Here is a 21157-nt window from a genome sequence, read left to right as displayed (position 1 = left end):
TGTACCGATTTGTGTCCACCGAGTAAGGTGCCTATTTCAACCCCGTTCAACCCCGGTGCCACGTTTCAACCTATTTTTGCCCATATCTCAGTCATTTACCGACCGATTTTGGATTTTCTTTGTGATTTGGATAGATCTCGACAAATGCAAGCTAAAAGTCTTCCACGACCATGCGCTCCGATGCCGGGCAAAAAAGTTATTCGCGACCTAAGCTTTTTCTTTCACCTGCCATAACTCGGCCAATTTTCAACATTTTCTCGATCTTTCTTCAGAATTAGATGCGTCTTGTGACGCGCTACAAAAAGTTGTTCCACGACCATGCGCTCCGATGCCGGGCAAAAAAGTTATTCGCGGTACAAAGTTTGGTGCACCAACTGTTGTTTTCCATACAAAATGTTCACATTTGCACCTATTCTTCGATGTAACTCGGTGAATTTTCAACATTTTTCCAAAATTTCTTCTGTTTTAGTTACATCTCGTGAAATTCTACCAAAAAGTATTCTACACCCATGTGCTCAGACGTAGGGCACAAAAGTTATTCGCGAAAAACCTCTATTTCAACCTATTTCAACCCCGTTCAACCCCGGTGCCACGTTTCAACCTATTTTTGCCCATATCTCAGTCATTTACCGACCGATTTTGGATTTTCTTTGTGATTTGGATAGATCTCGACAAATGCAAGCTAAAAGTCTTCCACGACCATGTGCTCCGATGTCGGGCAAAAAAAGTTATTCGCGACCTAAGCTTTTTCTTTCACCTGCCATAACTCGGCCAATTTTCAACATTTTCTCAATCTTTCTTCAGAATTAGATGCGTCTTGTGACGCGCTACAAAAAGTTGTTCCACGACCATGCGCTCCGATGCCGGGCAAAAAAGTTATTCGCGGTACAAAGTTTGGTGCACCAACTGTTGTTTTCCATACAAAATGTTCACATTTGCACCTATTCTTCGATGTAACTCGGTGAATTTTCAACATTTTTCCAAAATTTCTTCTGTTTTAGTTACATCTCGTGAAATTCTACCAAAAAGTATTCTACACCCATGTGCTCAGACGTAGGGCACAAAAGTTATTCGCGAAAAACCTCTATTTCAACCTATTTCAACCCCGTTCAACCCCGGTGCCACGTTTCAACCTATTTTTGCCCATATCTCAGTCATTTACCGACCGATTTTGGATTTTCTTTGTGATTTGGATAGATCTCGACAAATGCAAGCTAAAAGTCTTCCACGACCATGTGCTCCGATGTCGGGCAAAAAAGTTATTCGCGACCTAAGCTTTTTCTTTCACCTGCCATAACTCGGCCAATTTTCTACATTTTCTCAATCTTTCTTCAGAATTAGATGCGTCTCGTGACGCGCTACAAAAAGTTGTTCCACGACCATGCGCTCCGATGCCGGGCAAAAAAGTTATTCGCGGTACAAAGTTTGGTGCACCAAGTGTTGTCTTCCATGCAAAATGTTCACATTTGTACCTATTCTTCGATGTAACTCGGTGAATTTTCAACATTTTTCCAAAATTTCTTCTGTTTTAGTTACATCTCGTGAAATTCTACCAAAAAGTATTCTACACCCATGTGCTCAGACGTAGGGCACAAAAGTTATTCGCGAAAAACCTCTATTTCAACCTATTTCAACCCCGTTCAACCCCGGTGCCACGTTTCAACCTATTTTTGCCCATATCTCAGTCATTTACCGACCGATTTTGGATTTTCTTTGTGATTTGGATAGATCTCGACAAATGCAAGCTAAAAGTCTTCCACGACCATGTGCTCCGATGTCGGGCAAAAAAGTTATTCGCGACCTAAACTTTTTCTTTCACCTGCCATAACTCGGTCAATTTTCAATATTTTCTCGATCTTTCTTCAGAATTAGATGCGTCTTGTGACGCGCTACAAAAAGTTGTTCCACGACCATGCGCTCCGATGCCGGGCAAAAAAGTTATTCGCGGTACAAAGTTTGGTGCACCAACTGTTGTTTTCCATACAAAATGTTCACATTTGCACCTATTCTTCGATGTAACTCGGTGAATTTTCAACATTTTTCCAAAATTTGTTCTGTTTTAGTTACATCTCGTGAAATTCTACCAAAAAGTATTCTACACCCATGTGCTCAGACGTAGGGCACAAAAGTTATTCGCGAAAAACCTGTTTTGTGTACCGATTTGTGTCCACCGAGTAAGGTGCGCACGTTTCAACCTATTTTTGCCCATATCTCAGTCATTTACCGACCGATTTTGGATTTTCTTTGTGATTTGGATAGATCTCGACAAATGCAAGCTAAAAGTCTTCCACGACCATGTGCTCCGATGTCGGGCAAAAAAGTTATTCGCGACCTAAACTTTTTCTTTCACCTGCCATAACTCGGTCAATTTTCAACATTTTCTCGATCTTTCTTCAGAATTAGATGCGTCTTGTGACGCGCTACAAAAAGTTGTTCCACGACCATGCGCTCTGATGCCGGGCAAAAAAGTTATTCGCGGTACAAAGTTTGGTGCACCAAGTGTTGTTTTCCATACAAAATGTTCACATTTGCACCTATTCTTCGATGTAACTCGGTGAATTTTCAACATTTTTCCAAAATTTCTTCTGTTTTAGTTACATCTCGTGAAATTCTACCAAAAAGTATTCTACACCCATGTGCTCAGACGTAGGGCACAAAAGTTATTCGCGAAAAACCTGTTTTATGTACCGATTTGTGTCCACCGAGTAAGGTGCCTATTTCAACCCCGTTCAACCCCGGTGCCACGTTTCAACCTATTTTTGCCCATATCTCAGTCATTTACCGACCGATTTTGGATTTTCTTTGTGATTTGGATAGATCTCGACAAATGCAAGCTAAAAGTCTTCCACGATCATGTGCTCCGATGTCGGGCAAAAAAGTTATTCGCGACCTAAGCTTTTTCTTTCACCTGCCATAACTCGGCCAATTTTCAACATTTTCTCGATCTTTCTTCAGAATTAGATGCGTCTCGTGACGCGCTACAAAAAGTTGTTCCACGACAATGCGCTCCGATGCCGGGCAAAAAAGTTATTCGCGGTACAAAGTTTGGTGCACCAAGTGTTGTCTTCCATACAAAATGTTCAATGTACGGGTACCCGACTCTAGTAAAAAAGTGAAATTTTTTACTAGTTACCAACTTTTGCAAATTATCATCGGATATCACTTTTCATGGTCTATAGTAAGTTCTTATCACGTTTTAGTAGTTTTTGAAAAAAAAAATTTTTTGAACTTTTCAAAATTTTTCAAAACAAAGTTTTTGTAGGCGGTTTTGTGTATGGAGGGTTACTAGTCTCGGGGTCACTGTTTGACCAAAAAACCACTATATATCATTCGAAAGGTAATTTCAAGGGCTACAAAAAATTGTTCTACGGCACCCCCCTCCGACGTCTAGTATTCGAGTTATTGGCCAAAAACCATCACTTGAGCGATTTTTCGTTCAGGGTACCCGACTCTAGTAAAAAAGTGAAATTTTTCTCGATTGACCAAGTGTTGCAAATGACCATCGGATTTCACTTTTTATGGTCTATAGTGAGTTCTGATCACGATTTGGTACTTTTTGAAAAAAATTTTTTGACGCGCTTTTCAAAATTTTGCAAAACCAAAACTTTTTAGGCGGTTTTGTGTATGGAGCGTTACTAGTCTCGGGGTCACTGTTTGACCAAAAAACCACTATATATCATTCGAAAGGTAATTTCAAGGGCTACAAAAAATTGTTCTACGGCACCCCCCTCCGACGTCTAGTATTCGAGTTATTGGCCAAAAACCGCAACTATAGCGGTTTTTCGTACAGGGTACCCGACTCTAGTAAAAAAGTGAAATTTTTCTCGATTGACCAAGTGTTGCAAATGATCATCGGATTTCACTTTTTATGGTCTATAGTGAGTTCTGATCACGATTTGGTACTTTTTGAAAAAAATTTTTTGACGCACTTTTCAAAATTTTGCAAAACCAAATCTTTTTAGGCGGTTTTGTGTATGGAGCGTTACTAGTCTCGGGGTCACTGTTTGACCAAAAAACCACTATATATCATTCGAAAGGTAATTTTAAGGGCTACAAAAAATTGTTCTACGGCACCCCCCTCCGACGTCTAGTATTCGAGTTATTGAGGAAAAACAGTTTATAGTTAATTTTTCACTCGATTTTTCACCAAGTATCGCAAATTACTCCGGTTCTATACATTTTATCGTCTATCTTTAAGATTTTATGGGTAGTTCCAACTGTTTGCTACATTTCATCCGTACATCACAAAGCGATTCAATGTCTGTGCTAGAAGTTATTAGAGGGATAAAAAAAATTACCCTTGGCTTTGCCCCGTAAAATTTTACCCATTTTGCCACTTTGGATGCTTATAACTCGGTCAGTTTCCAATGGATCTTCAATTGTAGCACATATTTGGATAAATCTGGTCATTAGCTACCAAAAGTTATTCTACGCCGATGTGCTAAGTTGTCTGTGGAAAAAGTTATTCGAGGTACAAAGACTTAACATTTTCTCAACTTTTCCAAAAAAATTCCTCATTTTGCCACTTTGGATGCTTATAACTCGGTCAGTTTCCAATGGATCTTCAATTGTAGCACATATTTGGATAGATCTGGTCATTAGCTACCAAAAGTTATTCTACGCCGATGTGCTAAGTTGTCTGTGGAAAAAGTTATTCGAGGTACAAAGACTTAACATTTTCTCAACTTTTCCAAAAAAATTCCTCATTTTGCCACTTTGGATGCTTATAACTCGGTCAGTTTCCAATGGATCTTCAATTGTAGCACATATTTGGATAGATCTGGTCATTAGCTACCAAAAGTTATTCTACGCCGATGTGCTAAGTTGTCTGTGAAAAAAGTTATTCGAGGTACAAAGACTTAACATTTTCTCAACTTTTCCAAAAAAATTCCTCATTTTGCCACTTTGGATCCTTATAACTCGGTCAGTTTCCAATGGATCTTCAATTGTAGCACATATTTGGATAGATCTGGTCATTAGCTACCAAAAGTTATACTACGCCGATGTGCTTAGTTGTCTGTGGAAAAAGTTATTCGAGGTACAAAGACTTAAAATTTTCTCAATTTTTCCTAAAAAATTCCTCATTTTGCCACTTTGGATGCTTATAACTCGGTCAGTTTCCAATGGATCTTCAATTGTAACACATATTTGGATAGATCTGGTCATTAGCTACCAAAAGTTATTCTACGCCAATGTACTAAGTTGTCTGTGGAAAAAGTTATTCGAGGTACAAAGACTTAACATTTTCTCAACTTTTCCAAAAAAAATCCTCATTTTGCCACTTTGGATGCTTATAACTCGGTCAGTTTCCAATGGATCTTCAATTGTAGCACATATTTGGATAGATCTGGTCATTAGCTACCAAAAGTTATTCTACGCCGATGTGCTAAGTTGTCTGTGGAAAAAGTTATTCGAGGTACAAAGACTTAACATTTTCTCAATTTTTCCAAAAAAATTCCTCATTTTGCCACTTTGGATGCTTATAACTCGGTCAGTTTCCAATGGATCTTCAATTGTAGCACATATTTAGATAGATCTGGTCATTAGCTACCAAAAGTTATTCTACGCCGATGTGCTAAGTTGTCTGTGGAAAAAGTTATTCGAGGTACAAAGACTTAACATTTTCTCAACTTTTCTAAAAAAATTCCTCATTTTGCCACTTTGGATGCTTATAACTCGGTCAGTTTCCAATGGATCTTCAATTGTAGCACATATTTGGATAGATCTGGTCATTAGCTACCAAAAGTTATTCTACGCCGATGTGCTAAGTTGTCTGTGGAAAAAGTTATTCGAGGTACAAAGACTTAAAATTTTCTCAATTTTTCCTAAAAAATTCCTCATTTTGCCACTTTGGATGCTTATAACTCGGTCAGTTTCCAATGGATCTTCGATTGTAACACAGATTTGGAAAGATCTGCTCATCAGCTACCAAAAGTTATTCTACGCCGATGTGCTAAGTTGTCTGTGGAAAAAGTTATTCGAGGTACAAAGACTTAACATTTTCTCAACTTTTCCAAAAAATTCCTCATTTTGCCACTTTGGATGCTTATAACTCGGTCAGTTTCCAATGGATCTTCAATTGTAGCACATATTTGGATAGATCTGGTCATTAGCTACCAAAAGTTATTCTACGCCGATGTGCTAAGTTGTCTGTGGAAAAAGTTATTCGAGGTACAAAGACTTAACATTTTCTCAACTTTTCCAAAAAAAATTCCTCATTTTGCCACTTTGGATGCTTATAACTCGGTCAGTTTCCAATGGATCTTCAATTGTAGCACTTTTTTGGATAGATCTGGTCATAAGCTACCAAAAGTTATTCTAAGTCGATGTGCTAAGTTGTCTGTGGAAAAAGTTATTCGAGGTACAAAGACTTAACATTTTCTCAACTTTTCCTAAAAAATTCCTCATTTTGCCACTTTGGATGCTTATAACTCGGTCAGTTTCCAATGGATCTTCAATTGTAGCACATATTTGGATAGATCTGGTCATTAGCTACCAAAAGTTATTCTACGCCGATGTGCTAAGTTGTCTGTGGAAAAAGTTATTCGAGGTACAAAGACTTAAAATTTTCTCAACTTTTCCAAAAAAAATTCCTCATTTTGCCACTTTGGATGCTTATAACTCGGTCAGTTTTCAATGGATCTTCAATTGTAGCACATATTTGGATAGATCTGGTCATTAGCTACCAAAAGTTATTCTACGCCGATGTGCTAAGTTGTCTGTGGAAAAAGTTATTCGAGGTACAAAGACCTAAAATTTTCTCAATTTTTCCTAAAAAATTCCTCATTTTGCCACTTTGGATGCTTATAACTCGGTCAGTTTCCAATGGATCTTCAATTGTAGCGCATATTTGGATAGATCTGGTCATTAGCTACCAAAAGTTATTCTACGCCGATGTGCTAAGTTGTCTGTGGAAAAAGTTATTCGAGGTACAAAGACTTAAAATTTTCTCAATTTTTCCTAAAAAATTCCTCATTTTGCCACTTTGGATGCTTATAACTCGGTCAGTTTCCAATGGATCTTCAATTGTAGCACATATTTGGATAGATCTGGTCATTAGCTACCAAAAGTTATTCTACGCCGATGTGCTTAGTTGTCTGTGGAAAAAGTTATTCGAGGTACAAAGACTTAACATTTTCTCAATTTTTCTAAAAAAATTCCTCATTTTGCCACTTTGGATGCTTATAACTCGGTCAGTTTCCAATGGATCTTCAATTGTAGCACATATTTGGATAGATCTGGTCATTAGCTACCAAAAGTTATTCTACGTCGATGTGCTAAGTTGTCTGTGGAAAAAGTTATTCGAGGTACAAAGACTTAACATTTTCTCAACTTTTCCAAAAAAAATTCCTCATTTTGCCACTTTGGATGCTTATAACTCGGTCAGTTTCCAATGGATCTTCAATTGTAACACATATTTGGATAGATCTGGTCATTAGCTACCAAAAGTTATTCTACGCCGATGTGCTAAGTTGTCTGTGGAAAAAGTTATTCGAGGTACAAAGACTTAACATTTTCTCAACTTTTCCAAAAAAATTCCTCATTTTGCCACTTTGGATGCTTATAACTCGGTCAGTTTCCAATGGATCTTCAATTGTAGCACATATTTGGATAGATCTGGTCATTAGCTACCAAAAGTTATTCTACGCCGATGTGCTAAGTTGTCTGTGGAAAAAGTTATTCGAGGTACAAAGACTTAACATTTTCTCAACTTTTCCAAAAAAATTCCTCATTTTGCCACTTTGGATGCTTATAACTCGGTCAGTTTCCAATGGATCTTCAATTGTAGCACATATTTGGATAGATCTGGTCATTAGCTACCAAAAGTTATTCTACGCCGATGTGCTAAGTTGTCTGTGGAAAAAGTTATTCGAGGTACAAAGACTTAACATTTTCTCAACTTTTCCAAAAAAATTCCTCATTTTGCCACTTTGGATGCTTATAACTCGGTCAGTTTCCAATGGATCTTCAATTGTAGCACATATTTGGAAAGATCTGGTCATTAGCTACCAAAAGTTATTCTACGCCGATGTGCTAAGTTGTCTGTGGAAAAAGTTATTCGAGGTACAAAGACTTAACATTTTCTCAACTTTTCCAAAAAAATTCCTCATTTTGCCACTTTGGATGCTTATAACTCGGTCAGTTTCCAATGGATCTTCAATTGTAACACAGATTTGGAAAGATCTGCTCATCAGCTACCAAAAGTTATTCTACGCCGATGTGCTAAGTTGTCTGTGGAAAAAGTTATTCGAGGTACAAAGACTTAACATTTTCTCAACTTTTCCAAAAAAATTCCTCATTTTGCCACTTTGGATGCTTATAACTCGGTCAGTTTCCAATGGATCTTCAATTGTAACACAGATTTGGATAGATCTTGTCATTAGCTACCAAAAGTTATTCTACGCCGATGTGCTAAGTTGTCTGTGGAAAAAGTTATTTGAGGTACAAAGACTTAACATTTTCTCAATTTTTCTAAAAAAATTCCTCATTTTGCCACTTTGGATGCTTATAACTCGGTCAGTTTCCAATGGATCTTCAATTGTAGCACATATTTGGAAAGATCTGGTCATTAGCTACCAAAAGTTATTCTACGCCGATGTGCTAAGTTGTCTGTGGAAAAAGTTATTCGAGGTACAAAGACTTAACATTTTCTCAACTTTTCCAAAAAAATTCCTCATTTTGCCACTTTGGATGCTTATAACTCGGTCAGTTTCCAATGGATCTTCAATTGTAACACAGATTTGGAAAGATCTGCTCATCAGCTACCAAAAGTTATTCTACGCCGATGTGCTAAGTTGTCTGTGGAAAAAGTTATTCGAGGTACAAAGACTTAACATTTTCTCAACTTTTCCAAAAAAATTCCTCATTTTGCCACTTTGGATGCTTATAACTCGGTCAGTTTCCAATGGATCTTCAATTGTAGCACATATTTGGATAGATCTGGTCATTAGCTACCAAAAGTTATTCTACGCCGATGTGCTAAGTTGTCTGTGGAAAAAGTTATTCGAGGTACAAAGACTTAACATTTTCTCAACTTTTCCAAAAAAAATCCTCATTTTGCCACTTTGGATGCTTATAACTCGGTCAGTTTCCAATGGATCTTCAATTGTAGCACATATTTGGATAGATCTGATCATTAGCTACCAAAAGTTATTCTACGCCGATGTGCTAAGTTGTCTGTGGAAAAAGTTATTCGAGGTACAAAGACTTAACATTTTCTCAACTTTTCCAAAAAAATTCCTCATTTTGCCACTTTGGATGCTTATAACTCGGTCAGTTTCCAATGGATCTTCAATTGTAGCACATATTTGGATAGATCTGGTCATTAGCTACCAAAAATTATTCTACGCCGATGTGCTAAGTTGTCTGTGGAAAAAGTTATTCAAGGTACAAAGACTTAACATTTTCTCAACTTTTCCAAAAAAATTCCTCATTTTGCCACTTTGGATGCTTATAACTCGGTCAGTTTCCAATGGATCTTCAATTGTAGCACATATTTAGATAGATCTGGTCATTAGCTACCAAAAGTTATTCTACGCCGATGTGCTAAGTTGTCTGTGGAAAAAGTTATTCGAGGTACAAAGACTTAACATTTTCTCAACTTTTCTAAAAAAATTCCTCATTTTGCCACTTTGGATGCTTATAACTCGGTCAGTTTCCAATGGATCTTCAATTGTAGCACATATTTGGATAGATCTGGTCATTAGCTACCAAAAGTTATTCTACGCCGATGTGCTAAGTTGTCTGTGGAAAAAGTTATTCGAGGTACAAAGACTTAAAATTTTCTCAATTTTTCCTAAAAAATTCCTCATTTTGCCACTTTGGATGCTTATAACTCGGTCAGTTTCCAATGGATCTTCAATTGTAACACAGATTTGGAAAGATCTGCTCATCAGCTACCAAAAGTTATTCTACGCCGATGTGCTTAGTTGTCTGTGGAAAAAGTTATTCGAGGTACAAAGACTTAACATTTTCTCAACTTTTCCAAAAAATTCCTCATTTTGCCACTTTGGATGCTTATAACTCGGTCAGTTTCCAATGGATCTTCAATTGTAGCACATATTTGGATAGATCTGGTCATTAGCTACCAAAAGTTATTCTACGCCGATGTGCTAAGTTGTCTGTGGAAAAAGTTATTCGAGGTACAAAGACTTAAAATTTTCTCAACTTTTCCAAAAAAATTCCTCATTTTGCCACTTTGGATGCTTATAACTCGGTCAGTTTCCAATGGATCTTCAATTGTAGCACATATTTGGATAGATCTGCTCATCAGCTACCAAAAGTTATTCTACGCCGATGTGCTAAGTTGTCTGTGGAAAAAGTTATTCGAGGTACAAAGACTTAACATTTTCTCAACTTTTCCAAAAAAATTCCTCATTTTGCCACTTTGGATGCTTATAACTCGGTCAGTTTCCAATGGATCTTCAATTGTAGCACATATTTGGATAGATCTGGTCATTAGCTACCAAAAGTTATTCTACGCCGATGTGCTAAGTTGTCTGTGGAAAAAGTTATTCGAGGTACAAAGACTTAACATTTTCTCAACTTTTCCAAAAAAAATTCCTCATTTTGCCACTTTGGATGCTTATAACTCGGTCAGTTTCCAAAGGATCTTCAATTGTAGCAAATATTTAGATAGATCTGGTCATTAGCTACCAAAAGTTATTCTACGCCGATGTGCTAAGTTGTCTGTGGAAAAAGTTATTCGAGGTACAAAGACTTAAAATTTTCTCAATTTTTCCTAAAAAATTCCTCATTTTGCCACTTTGGATGCTTATAACTCGGTCAGTTTCCAATGGATCTTCAATTATAGCACATATTTGGATAGATCTGGTCATTAGCTACCAAAAGTTATTCTACGCCGATGTGCTTAGTTGTCTGTGGAAAAAGTTATTCGAGGTACAAAGACTTAACATTTTCTCAATTTTTCCAAAAAAATTCCTCATTTTGCCACTTTGGATGCTTATAACTCGGTCAGTTTCCAATGGATCTTCAATTGTAGCACATATTTGGATAGATCTGGTCATTAGCTACCAAAAGTTATTCTACGTCGATGTGCTAAGTTGTCTGTGGAAAAAGTTATTCGAGGTACAAAGACTTAACATTTTCTCAACTTTTCCAAAAAAAATTCCTCATTTTGCCACTTTGGATGCTTATAACTCGGTCAGTTTCCAATGGATCTTCAATTGTAACACATATTTGGATAGATCTGGTCATTAGCTACCAAAAGTTATTCTACGCCGATGTGCTAAGTTGTCTGTGGAAAAAGTTATTCGAGGTACAAAGACTTAACATTTTCTCAACTTTTCCAAAAAAATTCCTCATTTTGCCACTTTGGATGCTTATAACTCGGTCAGTTTCCAATGGATCTTCAATTGTAGCACATATTTGGATAGATCTGGTCATTAGCTACCAAAAGTTATTCTACGCCGATGTGCTAAGTTGTCTGTGGAAAAAGTTATTCGAGGTACAAAGACTTAACATTTTCTCAACTTTTCCAAAAAAATTCCTCATTTTGCCACTTTGGATGCTTATAACTCGGTCAGTTTCCAATGGATCTTCAATTGTAGCACATATTTGGATAGATCTGGTCATTAGCTACCAAAAGTTATTCTACGCCGATGTGCTAAGTTGTCTGTGGAAAAAGTTATTCGAGGTACAAAGACTTAACATTTTCTCAACTTTTCCAAAAAAATTCCTCATTTTGCCACTTTGGATGCTTATAACTCGGTCAGTTTCCAATGGATCTTCAATTGTAGCACATATTTGGAAAGATCTGGTCATTAGCTACCAAAAGTTATTCTACGCCGATGTGCTAAGTTGTCTGTGGAAAAAGTTATTCGAGGTACAAAGACTTAACATTTTCTCAACTTTTCCAAAAAAATTCCTCATTTTGCCACTTTGGATGCTTATAACTCGGTCAGTTTCCAATGGATCTTCAATTGTAGCACATATTTGGATAGATCTGGTCATTAGCTACCAAAAGTTATTCTACGCCGATGTGCTAAGTTGTCTGTGGAAAAAGTTATTCGAGGTACAAAGACTTAACATTTTCTCAACTTTTCCAAAAAAAATCCTCATTTTGCCACTTTGGATGCTTATAACTCGGTCAGTTTCCAATGGATCTTCAATTGTAGCACATATTTGGATAGATCTGGTCATTAGCTACCAAAAGTTATTCTACGCCGATGTGCTAAGTTGTCTGTGGAAAAAGTTATTCGAGGTACAAAGACTTAACATTTTCTCAACTTTTCCAAAAAAAATTCCTCATTTTGCCACTTTGGATGCTTATAACTCGGTCAGTTTCCAATGGATCTTCAATTGTAGCACATATTTGGATAGATCTGGTCATTAGCTACCAAAAGTTATTCTACGCCGATGTGCTAAGTTGTCTGTGGAAAAAGTTATTCGAGGTACAAAGACTTAACATTTTCTCAACTTTTCCAAAAAAATTCCTCATTTTGCCACTTTGGATGCTTATAACTCGGTCAGTTTCCAATGGATCTTCAATTGTAGCACATATTTGGATAGATCTGGTCATTAGCTACCAAAAGTTATTCTACGCCGATGTGCTAAGTTGTCTGTGGAAAAAGTTATTCGAGGTACAAAGACTTAACATTTTCTCAACTTTTCCAAAAAAATTCCTCATTTTGCCACTTTGGATGCTTATAACTCGGTCAGTTTCCAATGGATCTTCAATTGTAGCACATGTTTGGATAGATCTGGTCATTAGCTACCAAAAGTTATTCTACGCCGATGTGCTAAGTTGTCTGTGGAAAAAGTTATTCGAGGTACAAAGACTTAACATTTTCTCAACTTTTCCAAAAAATTCCTCATTTTGCCACTTTGGATGCTTATAACTCGGTCAGTTTCCAATGGATCTTCAATTGTAGCACATATTTGGATAGATCTGGTCATTAGCTACCAAAAGATATTCCAGGCCGATGTGCTAAGTTGTCTGTGGAAAAAGTTATTTGAGGTACAAAGACTTAACATTTTCTCAATTTTTCTAAAAAAATTCCTCATTTTGCCACTTTGGATGCTTATAACTCGGTCAGTTTCCAATGGATCTTCAATTGTAGCACATATTTGGATAGATCTGGTCATTAGCTACCAAAAGTTATTCTACGCCGATGTGCTAAGTTGTCTGTGGAAAAAGTTATTCGAGGTACAAAGACTTAACATTTTCTCAACTTTTCCAAAAAAATTCCTCATTTTGCCACTTTGGATGCTTATAACTCGGTCAGTTTCCAATGGATCTTCAATTGTAGCACATATTTGGATAGATCTGGTCATTAGCTACCAAAAGTTATTCTACGCCGATGTGCTAAGTTGTCTGTGGAAAAAGTTATTCGAGGTACAAAGACTTAACATTTTCTCAACTTTTCCAAAAAAAATCCTCATTTTGCCACTTTGGATGCTTATAACTCGGTCAGTTTCCAATGGATCTTCAATTGTAGCACATATTTGGATAGATCTGGTCATTAGCTACCAAAAGTTATTCTACGCCGATGTGCTAAGTTGTCTGTGGAAAAAGTTATTCGAGGTACAAAGACTTAACATTTTCTCAACTTTTCCAAAAAAATTCCTCATTTTGCCACTTTGGATGCTTATAACTCGGTCAGTTTCCAATGGATCTTCAATTGTAGCACATATTTGGAAAGATCTGCTCATCAGCTACCAAAACTTATTCTACGCCGATGTGCTAAGTTGTCTGTGGAAAAAGTTATTTGAGGTACAAAGACTTAACATTTTCTCAATTTTTCTAAAAAAATTCCTCATTTTGCCACTTTGGATGCTTATAACTCGGTCAGTTTCCAATGGATCTTCAATTGTAGCACATATTTGGATAGATCTGGTCATTAGCTACCAAAAGTTATTCTACGCCGATGTGCTAAGTTGTCTGTGGAAAAAGTTATTCGAGGTACAAAGACTTAACATTTTCTCAACTTTTCCAAAAAAAATCCTCATTTTGCCACTTTGGATGCTTATAACTCGGTCAGTTTCCAATGGATCTTCAATTGTAGCACATATTTGGATAGATCTGATCATTAGCTACCAAAAGTTATTCTACGCCGATGTGCTAAGTTGTCTGTGGAAAAAGTTATTCGAGGTACAAAGACTTAACATTTTCTCAACTTTTCCAAAAAAATTCCTCATTTTGCCACTTTGGATGCTTATAACTCGGTCAGTTTCCAATGGATCTTCAATTGTAGCACATATTTGGATAGATCTGGTCATTAGCTACCAAAAATTATTCTACGCCGATGTGCTAAGTTGTCTGTGGAAAAAGTTATTCAAGGTACAAAGACTTAACATTTTCTCAACTTTTCCAAAAAAATTCCTCATTTTGCCACTTTGGATGCTTATAACTCGGTCAGTTTCCAATGGATCTTCAATTGTAGCACAGATTTGGATAGATCTGGTCATTAGCTACCAAAAGTTATTCTACGCCGATGTGCTAAGTTGTTTGTGGAAAAAGTTATTCGAGGTACAAAGACTTAACATTTTCTCAACTTTTCCAAAAAAATTCCTCATTTTGCCAATTTGGATGCTTATAACTCGGTCAGTTTCCAATGGATCTTCAATTGTAGCACATATTTGGATAGATCTGGTCATTAGCTACCAAAAGTTATTCTACGCCGATGTGCTAAGTTGTTTGTGGAAAAAGTTATTCGAGGTACAAAGACTTAACATTTTCTCAACTTTTCCAAAAAAATTCCTCATTTTGCCACTTTGGATGCTTATAACTCGGTCAGTTTCCAATGGATCTTCAATTGTAGCACATATTTGAATAGATCTGGTCATTAGCTACCAAAAGTTATTCTACGCCGATGTGCTAAGTTGTCTGTGGAAAAAGTTATTTGAGGTACAAAGACTTAACATTTTCTCAACTTTTCCAAAAAAATTCCTCATTTTGCCACTTTGGACTCGGTCAGTTTCCAATGGATCTTCAATTGTAGCACATATTTGGATAGATCTGGTCATTAGCTACCAAAAGTTATTCTACGCCGATGTGCTAAGTTGTCTGTGGAAAAAGTTATTCGAGGTACAAAGACTTAACATTTTCTCAACTTTTCCAAAAAAATTCCTCATTTTGCCACTTTGGATGCTTATAACTCGGTCAGTTTCCCATGGATCTTCAATTGTAGCACATATTTGGATAGATCTGGTCATTAGCTACCAAAAGTTATTCTACGCCGATATGCTAAGTTGTCTGTGGAAAAAGTTATTCGAGGTACAAAAGACTTAACATTTTCTCAACTTTTCCAAAAAAATTCCTCATTTTGCCACTTTGGATGCTTATAACTCGGTCAGTTTCCAATGGATCTTCAATTGTAGCACATATTTGGATAGATCTGGTCATTAGCTACCAAAAGTTATTCTACGCCGATGTGCTAAGTTGTCTGTGGAAAAAGTTATTTGAGGTACAAAGACTTAACATTTTCTCAACTTTTCCAAAAAAATTCCTCATTTTGCCACTTTGGATGCTTATAACTCGGTCAGTTTCCAATGGATCTTCAATTGTAGCACAGATTTGGATAGATCTGGTCATTAGCTACCAAAAGTTATTCTACGCCGATGTGCTAAGTTGTTTGTGGAAAAAGTTATTCGAGGTACAAAGACTTAACATTTTCTCAACTTTTCCAAAAAAATTCCTCATTTTGCCAATTTGGATGCTTATAACTCGGTCAGTTTCCAATGGATCTTCAATTGTAGCACATATTTGGATAGATCTGGTCATTAGCTACCAAAAGTTATTCTACGCCGATGTGCTAAGTTGTTTGTGGAAAAAGTTATTCGAGGTACAAAGACTTAACATTTTCTCAACTTTTCCAAAAAAATTCCTCATTTTGCCACTTTGGATGCTTATAACTCGGTCAGTTTCCAATGGATCTTCAATTGTAGCACATATTTGGATAGATCTGGTCATTAGCTACCAAAAGTTATTCTACGCCGATGTGCTAAGTTGTCTGTGGAAAAAGTTATTCGAGGTACAAAGACTTAACATTTTCTCAACTTTTCCAAAAAAATCCTCATTTTGCCACTTTGGATGCTCATAACTCGGTCAGTTTCCAATGGATCTTCAATTGTAGCACATATTTGGATAGATCTTGTCATTAGCTACCAAAAGTTATTCTACGCCGATGTGCTAAGTTGTCTGTGGAAAAAGTTATTTGAGGTACAAAGACTTAAAATTTTCTCAATTTTTCCTAAAAAAATCCTCATTTTGCCACTTTGGATGCTTATAACTCGGTCAGTTTCCAATGGATCTTCAATTGTAACACAGATTTGGAAAGATCTGCTCATCAGCTACCAAAAGTTATTCTACGCCGATGTGCTGAGTTATCTGTGGAAAAAGTTATTCGAGGTACAAACACTTAAAATTTTCTCAACTTTTCCAAAAAAATTCCTCATTTTGCCACTTTGGATGCTTATAACTCGGTCAGTTTCCAATGGATCTTCAATTGTAACACAGATTTGGAAAGATCTGCTCATCAGCTACCAAAAGTTATTCTACGCCGATGTGCTAAGTTGTCTGTGGAAAAAGTTATTAGAGGTACAAAGACTTAAAATTTTCTCAATTTTTCCTAAAAAATTCCTCATTTTGCCACTTTGGATGCTTATAACTCGGTCAGTTTCCAATGGATCTTCAATTGTAACACAGATTTGGAAAGATCTGCTTATCAGCTACCAAAAGTTATTCTACGCCGATGTGCTAAGTTGTCTGTGGAAAAAGTTATTAGAGGTACAAAGACTTAAAATTTTCTCAATTTTTCCAAAAAAATTCCTCATTTTGCCACTTTGGATGCTTATAACTCGGTCAGTTTCCAATGGATCTTCAATTGTAACACAGATTTGGAAAGATCTGCTCATCAGCTACCAAAAGTTATTCTACGCCGATGTGCTAAGTTGTCTGTGGAAAAAGTTATTCGAGGTACAAAGACTTAAAATTTTCTCAATTTTTCCTAAAAAATTCCTCATTTTGCCACTTTGGATGCTTATAACGCGGTCAGTTTCCAATGGATCTTCAATTGTAACACAGATTTGGAAAGATCTGCTCATCAGCTACCAAAAGTTATTCTACGCCGATGTGCTAAGTTGTCTGTGGAAAAAGTTATTCGAGGTACAAAGACTTAACATTTTCTCAACTTTTCCAAAAAAATTCCTCATTTTGCCACTTTGGATGCTTATAACTCGGTCAGTTTCCAATGGATCTTCAATTGTAACACAGATTTGGAAAGATCTGCTCATCAGCTACCAAAAGTTATTCTACGCCGATGTGCTAAGTTGTCTGTGGAAAAAGTTATTCGAGGTACAAAGACTTAACATTTTCTCAACTTTTCCAAAAAAATTCCTCATTTTGCCACTTTGGATGCTTATAACTCGGTCAGTTTCCAATGGATCTTCAATTGTAACACAGATTTGGATAGATCTTGTCATTAGCTACCAAAAGTTATTCTACGCCGATGTGCTAAGTTGTCTGTGGAAAAAGTTATTTGAGGTACAAAGACTTAAAATTTTCTCAATTTTTCCTAAAAAATTCCTCATTTTGCCACTTTGGATGCTTATAACTCGGTCAGTTTCCAATGGATCTTCAATTGTAACACAGATTTGGAAAGATCTGCTCATCAGCTACCAAAAGTTATTCTACGCCGATGTGCTAAGTTATCTGTGGAAAAAGTTATTCGAGGTACAAACACTTAAAATTTTCTCAATTTTTCCTAAAAAATTCCTCATTTTGCCATTTTGGATGCTTATAACTCGGTCAGTTTCCAATGGATCTTCAATTGTAACACAGATTTGGAAAGATCTGCTCATCAGCTACCAAAAGTTATTCTACGCCGATGTGCTAAGTTGTCTGTGGAAAAAGTTATTAGAGGTACAAAGACTTAAAATTTTCTCAATTTTTCCTAAAAAATTCCTCATTTTGCCACTTTGGATGCTTATAACTCGGTCAGTTTCCAATGGATCTTCAATTGTAACACAGATTTGGATAGATCTGCTCATCAGCTACCAAAAGTTATTCTAAGCCGATGTGCTAAGATGTCTGTGGAAAAAGTTATTCGAAAAAGTAGCTTCTAATACTTTGAATGGCTTATACGAATTGCCTACCTTCAGGCTGATTTCTCGCGATTCGCATTTCAATTTCTATTTTTGACTATATCTCAGTCATTTACCGACCGATTTTGGATTTTCTTTGTGATTTGGATAGATCTCGACAAATGCAAGCTAAAAATCTTCCACGACCATGTGCTCCGATGTCGGGCAAAAAAGTTATTCGCGACCTAAGCTTTTTCTTTCACCTGCCATAACTCGGCCAATTTTCAACATTTTCTCGATCTTTCTTCAGAATTAGATGCGTCTCGTGACGCGCTACAAAAAGTTGTTCCACGACCATGCGCTCCGATGCCGGGCAAAAAAGTTATTCGCGGTACAAAGTTTGGTGCACCAAGTGTTGTTTTCCATACAAAATGTTCACATTTGCACCTATTCTTCGATGTAACTCGGTGAATTTTCAACATTTTTCCAAAATTTCTTCTGTTTTAGTTACATCTCGTGAAATTCTACCAAAAAGTATTCTACACCCATGTGCTCAGACGTAGGGCACAAAAGTTATTCGCGAAAAACCTCTATTTCAACCTATTTCAACCCCGTTCAACCCCGGTGCCACGTTTCAACCTATTTTTGCCCATATCTCAGTCATTTACCGACCGATTTTGGATTTTCTTTGTGATTTGGATAGATCTCGATAAATGCAAGCTAAAAGTCTTCCACGACCATGTGCTCCGATGTCGGGCAAAAAAGTTATTCGCGACCTAAACTTTTTCTTTCACCTGCCATAACTCGGTCAATTTTCAACATTTTCTCGATCTTTCTTCAGAATTAGATGCGTCTTGTGACGCGCTACAAAAAGTTGTTCCACGACCATGCGCTCCGATGCCGGGCAAAAAAGTTATTCGCGGTACAAAGTTTGGTGCACCAACTGTTGTTTTCCATACAAAATGTTCACATTTGCACCTATTCTTCGATGTAACTCGGTGAATTTTCAACATTTTTCCAAAATTTCTTCTGTTTTAGTTACATCTCGTGAAATTCTACCAAAAAGTATTCTACACCCATGTGCTCAGACGTAGGGCACAAAAGTTATTCGCGAAAAACCTCTATTTCAACCTATTTCAACCCCGTTCAACCCCGGTGCCACGTTTCAACCTATTTTTGCCCATATCTCAGTCATTTACCGACCGATTTTGGATTTTCTTTGTGATTTGGATAGATCTCGACAAATGCAAGCTAAAAGTCTTCCACGACCATGTGCTCCGATGTCGGGCAAAAAAGTTATTCGCGACCTAAACTTTTTCTTTCACCTGCCATAACTCGGTCAATTTTCAACATTTTCTCGATCTTTCTTCAGAATTAGATGCGTCTTGTGACGCGCTACAAAAAGTTGTTCCACGACCATGCGCTCCGATGCCGGGCAAAAAAGTTATTCGCGGTACAAAGTTTGGTGCACCAAGTGTTGTTTTCCATACAAAATGTTCACATTTGCACCTATTCTTCGATGTAACTCGGTGAATTTTCAACATTTTTCCAAAATTTCTTCTGTTTTAGTTACATCTCGTGAAATTCTACCAAAAAGTATTCTACACCCATGTGCTCAGACGTAGGGCACAAAAGTTATTCGCGAAAAACCTGTTTTATGTACCGATTTGTGTCCACCGAGTAAGGTGCCTATTTCAACCCCGTTCAACCCCGGTGCCACGTTTCAACCTATTTTTGCCCATATCTCAGTCATTTACCGACCGATTTTGGATTTTCTTTGTGATTTGGATAGATCTCGACAAATGCAAGCTAAAAGTCTTCCACGACCATGTGCTCCGATGTCGGGCAAAAAAGTTATTCGCGACCTAAGCTTTTTCTTTCACCTGCCATAACTCGGTCAATTTTCAACATTTTCTCGATCTTTCTTCAGAATTAGATGCGTCTTGTGACGCGCTACAAAAAGTTGTTCCACGACCATGCGCTCCGATGCCGGGCAAAAAAGTTATTCGCGGTACAAAGTTTGGTGCACCAACTGTTGTTTTCCATACAAAATGTTCACATTTGCACCTATTCTTCGATGTAACTCGGTGAATTTTCAACATTTTTCCAAAATTTCTTCTGTTTTAGTTACATCTCGTGAAATTCTACCAAAAAGTATTCTACACCCATGTGCTCAGACGTAGGGCACAAAAGTTATTCGCGAAAAACCTGTTTTGTGTACCGATTTGTGTCTACCGAGTAAGGTGCGCACGTTTCAACCTATTTTTGCTTATATCTCAGTCATTTACCGACCGATTTTGGATTTTCTTCGTGATTTGGATAGATCTCGACAAATGCAAGCTAAAAGTCTTCCACGACCATGTGCTCCGATGTCGGGCAAAAAAGTTATTCGCGACCTAAGCTTTTTCTTTCACCTGCCATAACTCGGTCAATTTTCAACATTTTCTCGATCTTTCTTCAGAATTAGATGCGTCTTGTGACGCGCTACAAAAAGTTGTTCCACGACCATGCGCTCCGATGCCGGGCAAAAAAGTTATTCGCGGTACAGAGTTTGGTGCACCAAGTGTTGTCTTCCATACAAAATGTTCACATTTGCACCTATTCTTCGATGTAACTCGGTGAATTTTCAACATTTTTCCAAAATTTCTTCTGTTTTAGTTACATCTCGTGAAATTCTACCAAAAAGTATTCTACACCCATGTGCTCAGACGTAGGGCACAAAAGTTATTCGCGAAAAACCTGTTTTGTGTACCGATTTGTGTCCACCGAGTAAGGTGCGCACGTTTCAACCTGTTTTTGCACATATCTCAGTCATTTACCAACCGATTTTGGATTTTCTTTGTGATTTGGATAGATCTCGACAAATGCAAGCTAAAAGTCTTCCACGACCATGTGCTCCGATGTCGGGCAAAAAAGTTATTCGCGACCTAAGCTTTTTCTTTCACCTGCCATAACTCGGTCAATTTTCAACATTTTCTCGATCTTTCTTCAGAATTAGATGCGTCTCGTGACGCGCTACAAAAAGTTGTTCCACGACCATGCGCTCCGATGCCGGGCAAAAAAGTTATTCGCGGTACAAAGTTTGGTGCACCAAGTGTTGTTTTCCATACAA

At 37.2% G+C, this 21157-nt stretch overlaps 1 protein-coding gene across 10 annotated transcripts in view; it reads left to right on the top strand.

Moving 5' to 3' along the window:
- The window catches only part of LOC125773303 (uncharacterized), a 137363-nt gene extending 119154 nt beyond the window's left edge, over positions 1–18209 (top strand). The window contains exons 1-4 of one of the 10 annotated variants that reach the window (XM_049444333.1): positions 3693–4471; positions 5228–5794; positions 16184–16939; positions 17507–18209. In XM_049444333.1, coding sequence (XP_049300290.1) covers positions 5666–5794; positions 16184–16939; positions 17507–18034 — 1413 coding nt within the window. In that variant the 5' untranslated portion in view covers positions 3693–4471; positions 5228–5665 and the 3' untranslated portion in view covers positions 18035–18209. Of the gene's footprint in view, positions 1–3692; positions 4472–4593; positions 4661–5227; positions 5795–6334; positions 7308–10435; positions 11089–15806; positions 16940–17506 lie in introns of those variants that run through there. The other 9 variants (XM_049444334.1, XM_049444339.1, XM_049444331.1 and 6 more) reach the window with 9 other exon arrangements.
- The last annotated feature ends 2948 nt before the right edge of the window (positions 18210–21157 follow it).

The sequence above is a fragment of the Anopheles funestus genome (assembly GCF_943734845.2).
Source record: "Anopheles funestus chromosome X unlocalized genomic scaffold, idAnoFuneDA-416_04 X_unloc_29, whole genome shotgun sequence".
NCBI classification, from domain to species: Eukaryota; Metazoa; Arthropoda; class Insecta; order Diptera; family Culicidae; genus Anopheles; species Anopheles funestus.
Note: the sequence above shows the minus strand (reverse complement) of the source record. Positions and strands in the feature narration are given on the sequence as shown.